This window comes from Eulemur rufifrons, chromosome 28 (genome assembly GCF_041146395.1).
Source record: "Eulemur rufifrons isolate Redbay chromosome 28, OSU_ERuf_1, whole genome shotgun sequence".
NCBI lineage: Eukaryota > Metazoa > Chordata > Mammalia > Primates > Lemuridae > Eulemur > Eulemur rufifrons.
The window spans coordinates 12,420,253-12,432,685 of NC_091010.1; the positions used below are offsets into that span (position 1 = coordinate 12,420,253).

At 52.9% G+C, this 12,433-nt stretch overlaps 1 protein-coding gene across 2 annotated transcripts in view; it reads right to left on the bottom strand.

Annotated features, from left to right (window-relative positions):
* The window catches only part of GRID1 (glutamate ionotropic receptor delta type subunit 1), a 680,971-nt gene that overhangs the window by 206,776 nt on the left and 461,762 nt on the right, over nucleotides 1–12,433 (bottom strand). For both annotated transcript variants that reach the window (XM_069460227.1, XM_069460228.1), the window contains exons 7-8: nucleotides 1,831–1,992; nucleotides 320–439 (exon numbers count right to left, since the gene is read on the bottom strand). In XM_069460227.1, coding sequence (XP_069316328.1) covers nucleotides 320–439; nucleotides 1,831–1,992 — 282 coding nt within the window. The remainder of the gene's footprint in view (nucleotides 1–319; nucleotides 440–1,830; nucleotides 1,993–12,433) is intronic.

The window sequence follows — 12,433 nt, forward strand, 5'->3', positions numbered from 1 at the left end:
CCTGGCTGCAATCTCTCTGTCCTGCATCAGCCACAATTAACACCTGTCCCCTCAGTTGGGCTGATTTTATTGCTCTGGGAAAACACGCTGCCCCTCCTAGCCTCCAAGTGGCCCCCCTGGTACAAGCAGTGGGACCCAGTTGTGGCCAGGGGCTCCTGTTGTACACAAAGAGACTACATTAGTGGCGATTTCTGTTTGGAAACCTCTCTGTGCCCCCTCCCTAGCATGCCCGATAAACACCAGCCAACGGCAGCACCAACACCGACAGAGACCGGGATTGGGGATTTCCGGATTGGGAGGTGGGGACCCTGAGGCTTACCTTGCGCATGTCTTTGCCAAAGGTCTCGCTATAGGTCGTGCCAAGGATTTCAAACTGGACGTAGGGATTCGAGCTGTCCTCCCGAAACTCCATCACGCCAGTGAGGCCGGTGATGTGGCCCTGCAGGACAGGAGGAAAAACCAACGGAGGTCGGAAAAATATGGCTGGGGTAAAGAACAGAGTCCCAAAGGCTGTAATGAGGACAGAGTGGCTGGCAGTCCTAGAGCCTCGGAGCAGGGTCCTGCTTCCCACACCCTTTGCTGACAGGCAAAAATCCCTGAGGCCTGCAGTCAGCATGTTTAGAGGCCCTGCTGTGTTCCAGGCACTGTGCTAGCCACAAGAGTGAAGAGTGACAGCTTTTACCCCACCCTCCTGCAGCTTACTCTTCCCCTTGCAACCTGCTCCAGGGCTCACCTTAGCCTGACCCAAAAGGGAAGTCAAAGGTCAAGGAGAGCCATATCAGACACGTGGCAGAGAGTCGCAGGGCAGCAAGCATGAGCACTGGAGGCCAAATGCAGCCTGAGTTCTGGCTTTGCCACCTGTGCCACCTTGGACACATGCCCACCTCCCAGCTTCAGCCTGAGTTAATTAGCTCCACATCACGGAGCCTGCGAAGACTGAAGGAGAAAATGTGTGCAAAGCACGGCGTCTGGCACAACCTGGCTGAGATCCTCGCGCCTCTCCTTGCCAGCTCAGTGGGCATCAAGAAGCAGCAGGGGGCAGGGGGCTGAGGGCGCCCTGCTGAGCCCCCTCCCCTCTCAAGCCTGGGAGCTCTCACCAGCCTTGTCTCCCACAGTCCCTGGGAACCAGAGGGGCCCACCCCTCCCGTGGGCTGCAGTAGATCCACACCAACACCAGGACATGTTCGCTGCCACTGAAACCACACGCAGCTTATCGTGACTAAAGTTCTTAACATTACAGAGCTCCCTAAATGCTCTTTGGAAGCCTCCAAAAGCCAATTCACTCTAACAAGTCCTGCGTGGATTATTCAATTCACTTCAAATCCAGCCTTCTGACTTGGTGTCACTCCTCAGCATGTGGGACACATCACAAGTACAGAGTGTGTGTGCACACACATGAACACCCGTGCACATGCACACACAAGCACACGCACACACACGCCGCGGTCCTAGCTGATCAGCACGTGGCCATGCCAACTGAGACCACCCACCACTCTTGGAGCGTGGCATCCTGCCTGGTGGGGCGTCGCAGACGTGGGACAGGCAGCTGCCCCCATTTTTTACTTACTTGTGACCTTGGACAAGTTACTTAACCTCTCTGATGCCCAATCTCCTCATATTAAAATGAAAATAATAATAGCACATATTGTTATAACAGCCTTCAAATGCCAGGACAGGAAGAGCGGCAAGAAGAGAGGCCTGGGGGGCCTGCCAGGGTGGCCACACAATGGGCCCAGCCTCAGGCCAGCTGCAGGTGGGGGCAGGGAGTGGGGGTTGTGACGAGGGGCCTGTCTTTGGCCTTGGCCCTCGCAGGAGGCCCCTTACGCTCACCTTTTTGATGGTGTCCAGCATGGACCGCCCTCCATTCCACGGCTTGGTGGACTTCCGTATGCAGTTGAGGCTCGCCATGCTGTGCCACTTCCGGTCCTCCAACTTCCTGTGGAAGGCGTTGGCCAGCATCAGAACGCTGTCGTACAGGTAGAGGTTGGAGATCTGCAAAGACAGAGGTGGTAAAGCCCTTTCCACAGGTGCATTTCCAGAGAGAGCTGGAGAAACCCACAGAAAGCTGGGGAGATGTGGGGTGCCCAATATCCGTGCCAGGATCCTCTGGCTTCCAGGTGTTCATTTGAAAACCCAGCCAGGTGCTGGAGTCCTGGGTAGGATAAGACCTTGCCCTGTTTCGGGAACTGGGAGGCACATCCACACATCAGCAAGGAGAACCAGCATGATTAGCACCTGACTGAGCTGTTCACGCAGGCCAGTTACTCGGTCAGGTAAGAAGGCTGGAGGGAAGAAAGGGTGGGAAGCTCAGGTACAAGGACTAGCAGGATAAAATGAGGACACGGCATTTGCAAGGCACAAAGGTATCAAGGAGCAGGGCCAGTTAGGGCAAGGTTCACCAGAGCTTTCTGTAAAGGACCAGATAGTAGAGATTTAGGCTTTGTGATTGTTTGCAACTGCTCAGCCCTGCTGTTATAACCTGAACTCAGCCATAGGCAATATATACACAAACGGGTGCAGCCAGGTGCCAGCAAACATTGTTTGCAGAAACAAGCAATGTGCTGAATTCACCCTGTGGGTCACTGTTGGCTGACCCGTTGGTCAGTGGAACTGAAAACAGTTCAAGGTGACTGTGTCCGTGGTTCTTTGGTGGGGAAGGGCAAGACTGAGGAGGAGGCAGGGATTGGGCCATGCAGAGCCTAGGGGCTGTGCTAAGAAGGAAAACAACAGAGGTGACTTTAGGGAGAAGGGCGCCACCTGTACATTGGTGCACAGAAAGCTGGTGATCAGACCTGGGCCTCAAGAAGACGGCTCTTGTGGCTGGACAAGCCCAGGGTGATGGTGGCCTGAGTGACCACTTGGCAACCAGGAAGGTGGTAACAACTGGTAGAGATTCCGGTGTCTGCCATGCAGTGGAGTCACTGCCACCCAGGGGAACACATTTGGGATTTATAACTGTGACCATCTGAGAACCACCCCTCTGCTTAGCTGTCTGCAGCGAGGCTGCATTGTGGAGGAGATACAGCCCACCTCGGAGCTCTGGAGAGTCAGACCACGCATGGGCCCAGGATCCAGGGGTGGACAGGCCCGGCTCACAATCCCGACTGTGACTACAGAGCCTGTCTGGAGGAGCAGAAAGCCCAGCACCTGCCCTCTCGGGGACCCAGCAGTAGCCCTCTGCAGGGAGGAGGGCAGCCCAGGCCGCTGTGGGGCAAGGGAGCACGCAGCAGAGGAGGAGGGAAGGGGTGAGGGAAAGGGAATGTGCGCCTCCGGCCAGGTGTGTGGCCCCCGCTGATAACTGTTGCACAAACAACCGTCCACCAAAGTGGGTCAAGGGGACCATGCTCTGAACACCTGAGCAGCAAGTAGTCTGCTAAAAATATTGCAGAAAAACAAAACCACCAGATAAAAATAGGAAACTATGTCAGCCTCACAGGCCTCCTGGGAAGATCAAACAGGCTCCTTGGGATGCAGGAAGAGCCCCTCTGCCCCCAGCTGCACCACCCACCTCCCGAGCATGTCCCCACACCCCAGCTCGCCATGCCTTGTTCTCTGCACGCACGCACTTTCCTCACACGTCTTACTCTAGGTGCCCCAAAGCAGAGGCCCAGACAAGGACTCTGCTCGGAGGATGGTGGGAATTCTCCCCAGCAACTGGAGCTGACGTCCGGGACATCTGCTGTGTCGTGCCTGTCCAGCCACCCACACTGGCCCTCGAGGGTCATTCCCACCCTGTCACGTTCAAGCAGAGCTGACCATTTCCCCTGTAGGTCTCTCCGTGCATGGGCCGTTGCTGAGGAACACTACTCTGTCTGCCATCGTCCTGTGTCCCTGCTATGACCACTGTGGGCCCTGTGCCCTGTGCCTCCCGGTGCTGGAGGTGTGAGAACGGGGGCAGGGTGGCCAGACGTTGCAGAGGCAGCAGGATGAGCTAACACAAGGGCCTCGGGCTGCCCCTCTGCTGTCTCACCTGACAGCAGAGAGAAGAGTGACTCCCACCACCAGGAACTCGTCCCCTGTCCTGCAGAGAACACCACGACAGAACTGCGTCCTTGGCCCACTAAGGCCTGGAGGAGCATTTCCTCAATGAGCAGGACCAAGCCACGCCCTGTTCCTGCCAGCTCCCCAGCCCCCGGCAGCACCCACCACTGCAAAACTGCTTGGACACGTCTTCCTCCCCCCTGGAAAACAAACCCATGATGGAGCTGTTCTTAAAGTGTCTAAGGTAAGCCACTGGGAATTGGCTTGGTTTTTGTTCTTTTTTTTTTTTTTTTTTTTTTTCCCCCAAAAAGGATAACTGGAAGCTGAGAGTCCTTCATGATGTGCAAATGTCTCTTCTCAAGACATTCATGGGTCTCCCAGCCACCCACTCAGAGCTGATGCTATTCAGCCAGCCGGGAGCCTCTGGCCCACACCCACACCTACTCACACTGTCACATCGGCAGAGCCCACGCACCGCCTCTGGCGCCAGCCCTGGCCAGCACCTAAAGGAATTTCCTTTTTCCCTCCGGCACTTCTATTCACAATGAATTAAGGTACTCAACAAACACATGAATGCAGAGAGGCCTGCGTTGGGGAGGAAAGAGCAGGATGTGACTCAGAAAGACCAAGGAAGCCCTCAGTCCTCCCACAAGCATGTCTGCTTGGAGGGAGAGGGCACTGCCGGTCACAGGCACAAGACTGAGTAATGTTCTTTCCCAGGCCCAGGTGGGCCCTCCCCCTGCCCTCACATCACCCTGCGGGCGCCCTCTTCCGTGATATTCTACGTGCTGTCAGTTCACAGATGCGCTTACTTCACCACACTTTGAGCTCTAAGTGTTACTTCTAGAATCCAGCACGTACCAAGGCATATGGCTGGTGCTTAATGTATGCGTGATGGATGGATGCATGGCAGATACATGTATGCATGGGTACAGGATGGAGTGGTGGATAGATGTGTTTTGCAACAAGGGAAAATATTGAAAACAGCAAAAAAAAGGGATTTGCTGCCTCCAACTTTGACTTGGGAGGAACCCTCCTCTGTTCAAACAGCAATTTGCTTCTCATTTATAGCCTGTTCAAAATGTCTTCTTGATCCTCTCTGGGAGCTGTTTCCATCCACTTGTCTCCTGGTAAGACGCCATCTCCATACTTCCCCCGGCCTGGGGCAGAAGCTGACACTCCAGTATTGAGCTGTGGATCCGCTATCTGCTCCTCAACCTCAGCATCCTCGCTTAGGTGACCCACATGGTGCGAACAGACCAGCTGACATGCACTGGTGGGGATGCAGAGGGTGGGGAAGGCCCTTCCCTCATAGTCTGGTTGGCCAGAGAAGGGATCGTTGGAGGAAAAGATCAAGAGGAGTTGGTAGAAAGGCAGATTCACCAGATCCTGATAAACTTACGAGGAGCCTTTTCTCAGGGTGGATGCCAGAGCCAGGGTTGATCATGCCAAGCCTGTGAGCCCAGAGGAGAGATCTGGAAGGTCTCGGCTCCCAGCTGCATGGACACTCACTCACCATCGACCACCCAGGGGCCACCAGCTCAAGCTGGAGCCACAGGCCACAGGGGCAGAGAGGGAGGCCTGTCCTGAAGGAGTCCTTGCCTCCCTCCGCACATCTCAGGTAAGGCACGGCACAGCTTATTAGCAAAAGTAAGACCAGCAGAGGAGACACTATCACTATTTAAAAGCTCATTCCCATGCAGGCACAGACACAGGAGCCCAGGGCTCTGGCTGGCCCAGGAACGGCACAGCACAAAGTTACAGGAACCAAGAAAGCATTCCAGGTGAGGGTAAATTTGAGAAGCAAAAGACAGGTCAAATTATCAAGGCCAAGGGCATGGCAGAGGAGAGACCTGGCTGCAAAGCAAAAGACCTGGAACCAGATCAGAGACACCAGAGGGAGGGAAACCAGGGGCAGACAAGAGCCAGGGCCAGGAGAGTGGCCCCTGGCTTTCCCAGGAGCTGTGGGTGCTACTCTAAGCTGGAGAGAGCTGGAAGCAGGACTGGCTGGTGCATTTAGCCTCCCTAGAGATTTAAGCCAAGTTCCTCTTTCACTCGTTGTCATATAGTATGACCCTCAGGCTACCGTGTGCAGCTTAGGCCGGTGGCCTCATAGGATCAGCAAGAGCTTTGGAGTCATCACAACCTGGGCCACCTCTGCTCGCTGCTGGACCCCAGTGTTTACAGCAGTGCACGGATATAGCGAGCACTCAAAAATGTTTCCTGAATGGGTAAAGTAAATCTCCACTCACACTAACTTGCTGAGTGATGTTGAGCAAGCCACTTAACACTGTTAGGCTTATCGGGATAACTATAAAATACAATGTGACCTGGGCCCCTGGAGAGGTGCAGTGTGGCGGCTCTGATTTACTCGCCTGTAAAATGCAGGTGGTAATACCCCTGTATGCCAAGGACTGCCCTAAGCTCTTTGCATGCATTTTCATTTTTGGAGGGAACAGGGACATAAAGGAATGGAAGGGACAAATAAAGGACCTAAGCTGGCTCCCGACTTCAATGTGGGGGAGCTGAGGGCTGCTCCCGGGGTGTCCCCAGTATCTGGAGCCCAACATGGATCTGGCAACACAACATGGGGTCTACTGGGAAAATGAATTTGTATCTGCCAACATCATTCGTCCTCCCTACCAAGGCCCCGTGGTCCTGACGCCTTCCAAAGGCTGTAGGGGTCACGTCTGACTTCTGCAGTTTGTGGATAAAGGATTGAGCAAGAATCAGTGCTGAGCATTAATCCCCAGCCCCACTTGAAATCTGCTCACCTGGGCACCTGGGCACATGTCCTTGGCCTCTGGCCACAGAAGCACAGCCACAGCTGCCGCCACCCCCAAGGCCTGAGCCTGGCCTTGCAGGGCTGCCTGCCTGGAGGTGTTGCAGGGCTACCCTTTGAGAGAAAGGCCATTTCTTTGGCCCCTGGGATGTTTCCTAAAAAGTAGCGATACAGGAAGGCCCAGAGCGGGGTCAGGTGAAGCTGTGTAATATCCTGACCCCACTTCCCGAGAGGGAGGCGGCGTGGCCCACTGCAGTCAAAGGCCAGGCACTTGCACTGTGGGGCTGGCTCAGCACAGGAGCCTTTGGCACAGCAGATCCTGCAATGAGACCACGCGGATGTGCAGGAGGGGTGGGGAAGGCGGGCAGGATGTGGCTGTAACGAGGGTCAGCTGCAGCCCAGCGCCATGGAAGGCACGTGCTCTGCACTCTGCCTTCTGAACCCATCCCCTGCCAGCTCAGAGGTTTCAGCTCCAGCGAAGCCTCCCGGATGTCCTCACCAAATGGTGGCCTCCCACCACTGCAGCATGGTTCAGGCGCCCTCATCACCCGCGAGGAAGATGGTAACCACTGGTTCCCTGTCTCCAGCCCCAGGCCTCCCCTTCCACACTGCACAGAGCTTTCTTTCTGGAACCCACATCCTGACATATCACATCGCCAAGGGCCACACCCTGCTGGCTGCCCTCCTCCCCAAGTCACCTCCCAACACTTCTCACCTCTCGCCCCTTGCCTCGGGCACACTAAACTCTGCCCCTGCTCTCCCGGGCCTCTGGGCCTTTGCACATGCCCAGCTCCCTAATCAGAACAGGCTACGCAATGGAAATTAAAACTCCCTATTCTGAAGCGTTTGTGAGAATGAAGAGAGAATATTTGTGAACTGTCTACCTAAGGACTGGCCATAATAAGTGCATAAATGGGTATTTGTAGAATTAATGGAAGTTGAGTGAATAGTTCTAAACATGTTCTTAGAAACACTAAGGCAAAGAGATATCAAGGCATTTGCAAAGAGGATGCCTCTTAGAAGAGGCATAATGGCTGATAGAGGCCACACTGGGGACCGAGACAGCAGCTCTCTGCAGATATAGTCCATGTGGAATTGCTCATCTTCCATCAGAACTCAAGGCTATGCATTTCCACAAGATGGGAGGATCCTGGTGAGGCATGAATTTTCAAGGTCAATTACCCATGCAGGAGGCGGGTCCTCAGAAAGGTAACGGGAAAGGTAGGATGCATCTCTGGGAGGCGGAAGAGAGAATTCAGCCAGCCATGAGCTCATGATGGGGGCTTGCAGCGCTTGAGAAACCCAGGCAGACGCTCTTGGCTGCAGAGTAACTAGAGACCAAGCACAGGAATCAACTGAGGGCCAGGGATGGAAAAATAGGCTTTATTTTTTTTTTTTAAAGTTAGCCCCAGAATGCCCATTACATCAGTAGCTATATTTTATTTAGGAAAATACCTTGTGTCAGCAGGAGCAAAGGCTACCGGTAAGATGGTTAAATTTATCTTCATGAGAAAATAAGAAGAATTTACTTTGGAGTCAAGACCCCGAGGGAGAACACAGAGGGAGGACAGGGAAGCCGGCAGATGGAGGGATGAGGGAGCACGGGGGCCAGGGGAGCGGCGTCCAGGGTCACTGAGCGTTCCCCAGCAGGAGGGCACTTGGAACATCAGAGGCGGTTCGTGCAGCTGCAGTGCAAATGCCCCACCCAACACCATCTCTGAGACTCACAGGCTGCCGTACTCCGCTCGGGCCACTGTGACAAAACACTGTAACTGGCTTACAGACAACACAGACTGATCTCTCACATTTATGGAGGCTGGAGAGTAAGCTCCACGGGCCTGCAGATTCAGTGAATGGGGAGGGCCCGCTTCCTGGTTCCCAGGTGGCACCTTCTCTCTGTGTTCTCACAAGGTGAAAGGGGACGATCCGGTCTCTTCAGCCCCTTAGAAAGGCACTCATCCCACTGAGGGGGCTCCACCCTCATGGTCCAATCTCCTCCCAAAGACCCCACCTCCCTAATACCATCACCTTGCGGATTAGGTTTCACCATATGAATTTTGGAGGGACACAAACATTCAGGCCATAGTGGATGTCTTGTGTGGTGGGGATTTCTCGTCCTGTTGACACTAGGAAGGCACTGATTTTCTACCTGGGCAAGCACAGGGTGGGGCAGAGGCAGCCCCACCTGAAGCCCAGATCCTCTGGTCGCTTACTGGGTCCTCAGAGCAGGATTAAGACCAGAGGTAAAGAAAATATAAGCCCCTCATGAGATGTGCTGAGCTCTTCAGGAGAGCTGAGAGCCCCCAGCCCAGCTGGCTGTCGGCAGGCTGCGATCTCTGCCCCCCCACACTGGAAGGGAGGGGCCCCGGAGGCCAGGAGGATGCACCTGTCTTGCAGCCGGCTGTCTGCCTTCCTGGCGCTCAGCACGAGTCTTCTCCGTAGCACATCTGAGACTCCAGTCAAGTCATATTAGGGTGCTGCAGCCTTGGATCTGCTGTGCTCTGGGGCCCAGGGAATTGTTGTGCATCCACATTAGCACAGTAAAAAAATCATCCTTGAAGGCAAAGGAAGATGAATTGCAGGCCAGGTCAGACCAGACCATTATCCTCCCAACACCAAAGCTGGAAGTGCGGGAAATGTTTTCATTAGGACAAGCTGCATTTCCTCCAGGCGTCTACAGAGCTCAGTTTTCTTTTCCCTCCGTTGTTAATCAAGCCAAGTGGACTGACTGTTCAGGGGGCACCATACAGACAAACAGCAGGAGCTGACCCCTGACCAGCCCTCAGACAGGCTCTGGTTGGCCAGCAACGTCAGACAAGCAGCGACAGAGGGTCCAGCTGGGCGGACAAGCTGACGCCCAGATGTCACAGCTTGAGGAATCCGTCCCCAGGCAAGGTCTCTCTGCCAAACTGCTGCCGACCCACCTGTCCTGAGAGAGGGCACCATGGCCAAGCCTCAGGAGGGAGCAGATGGTGGCAGAGGGCAAAGGGGACGCAGGGAGCTCTGCTCAGTGCTGAATCTGAGTGAATGGTGTGGAGAGTGGGGAGGGGCATCTGTCCACACCACGACTCTCTGGGCTGCAAATGCACACGTGGCCACCTGCTGCCAGGACAGCACCAGCTGCACCCAAGGAGAACGCCCGTGCACCTGTCTCTGACAAAGCCTTCCCCACCCTCCTGGTTAAATGCTCCTGTCTGAATCTTTAGGGTTAAGTAAAACATTGAAAGTGACATGAAATTGAGTAGCTGGTGTGGGGAGGCTCAGTGACGCTCCAGAAGAAATGCTTCCACTGACAGGTTGATAAAGAACTTGTAGCCAGGGAAGAGTATGAAAGCCCTAAAGAAACAGGGATGTTGTGGGCAAGGGGGGTTGAAATGCTTTAATAGATCGGGCTCAGGGGAGAAGTGATTCCACAAAGCCATTCAACAATTTTAAAATGCACAAAGAAGAGAAATTCCAACCTGAGGGAGCATTTTATAATAATACCACATTAGCCCTCGCAGCTTAATTCGGGGATCAGGCTCCACAGTGACCAGACAACACATTTTATATCATTTTGCCTGTCACCCTTGGGAAACATATTTGAATATAAACGGGGTGGCAATGTGATAACATGTCTGTTACTTCAATTGCAGCCCTGAAGTCGCCAGGCGATGCAGTTCCAAAGACAGAGCGCGTTGCAGATTCTCTGAGCAAAGATGTCCGTGAAATCTTAGCAAAGTCTCCAGGTTCCGAGGGACTGGTTATCACTTTTATTACTGGCTGAGTCAGACAAGCCCTAAACTAACTTGTCAAGAAAACAAGAGTGAAAAACACCCACATAAGACAGCGCTTTGTAGGGAAAAATAAACAACAGTACTGAATGCCGGCAAATGCAATGCTTTTGGAGCCACTAAGAAGCCACGTATTTAGGTATTTTTCTTCCAAGGGACTTTCTATCTGCTAAATAGGAACCAAATTGATTTGCTATAATAGCTCCTGGTTGGCACTAGAGCACAGAAAGCCCTAACCACAGGGCTAAGAGAGGGAGATGGAGTTTCTGAGACCCTCAGCGGAGAAACCAAGAGACAGATGATCTTGCAAAAAGTCCCTGGTCTTAAAGGTCCTCCCAGAAACTTCTAAACCAGAACCATCATCCTGTGTGTGGGGGAGAAGAACTAAAGATGGACTGGAGAGCTCCATTTCCAAAAAGATTTTCATTAATTTCATCAAGACGAAGTTAATAATCCATGACATAAATGGTTTTTTTTTTCCTTGAGTTAGTTGTTCTAAACATGTTAGAGCCTTCTCGATAAATCTCACAGCTAGAGGCTAGTAGAAATTAGTTTGCCTTCCACGCTGTCATTAGGAAGAAAGAAGTGGTAATAGCGCCCGAGGAAACTGGAAGGGAATGGCTTGTAAATGAGATGGATCTACAAGCCGCCCCAGTGGTCGTTGGGCAGGATGAGTAAATAAATCCACATTTCCCTCTCATCATCCCCGCCTCTCAAGGGTGCACATGCAACAAATGGAGATAGAGATTCCCTTAATAAAGCGTTTCATTTATGTTTATATATATAAAGAGGCATCTAGCGTCAGTTTAGCTTGTGTTAAGACCTGCATTCTTAACAGTTCCACCCCGTAAGCCCTCACTGAAGATCTTCAAGGAGCAGGATCTTACATGCAGAGCTGCGTGGGCCTAAAAGACACGGCCTCTCTTCTCTCAAGCAAGGTGGCTGTGACCGAGTGCCCATGGGAGTGGTGTGGACAGCACGTGGTGCACAAAGCCTGTGATGAGGCGCTAGACAGATGGGAACTGCTCTCCCACCAGCGGTGACGCTTTTAAAAAGCATGCTCAGGAAGAAAGGGGGACTATATCATACCAAATAAATAATAAATAAATGAGGCTATGCTCAGCCTTTCCACGGGAAGGAACCTGGCCGTCTTGTCAGTAATGATAGTAACAGGTTGAATATCCCTTATCTGAAAGGCTTGGGACCTGAAGTGTTTCAGATTTGGGGTTTTATTTCAGATTTTGGAATATTTGCCTTGTACTGGTTGAGCATGCCTAATCCAAAAACCCAAAATCCAAAATGCTCCCAGGAGTATTTGCTTTGAGCATCATGTCGGTGCTCAAAAACTTTTGAATTTTGGAGCGTTTCGGATTTTGGATTTTCAGATTAGAGATACTCGACCTGCACTACTAATAGCTCAGCCCTGTACTGAATGCTTTCTACATGTTCTCTCATTTAAGTGTCATTATGACTCGAGGGGCTAGGTAATATTCTAATATCCAGTTTACAGAGGAGGAAACTGAGGCACAGAATGACAAATAAGTAATAATGATGAAATAATTAGTAATTAGAGTTACTAGGATTGAACCCTGGCAGTCTGGCTCTCGTTCTGCTGCTGTCACTGCAAGATCCCTGTGGTTTTGCTCCTAAACTTTGCTCTTTACGCAGCGCCTGGGTCTCAGCCGGCACAGAGAGACGTGGGGTGTCCCAGGGCTCCTAGGTCTGATGCTTCAGTTGTCTCATGCAACGACGTCCAGCCACACACCTGAGAGCTGCGCCTTTGTCTCTCCCCTTCATGGGTGTGTGTCACTGAGTAGGCCCTCAGCTGGGCCCCCAGCAGTGCCCTCCGTCTCCCTCCAGAGGACAGATTCTTTGCATCCAACGTGTCTGACGTGCA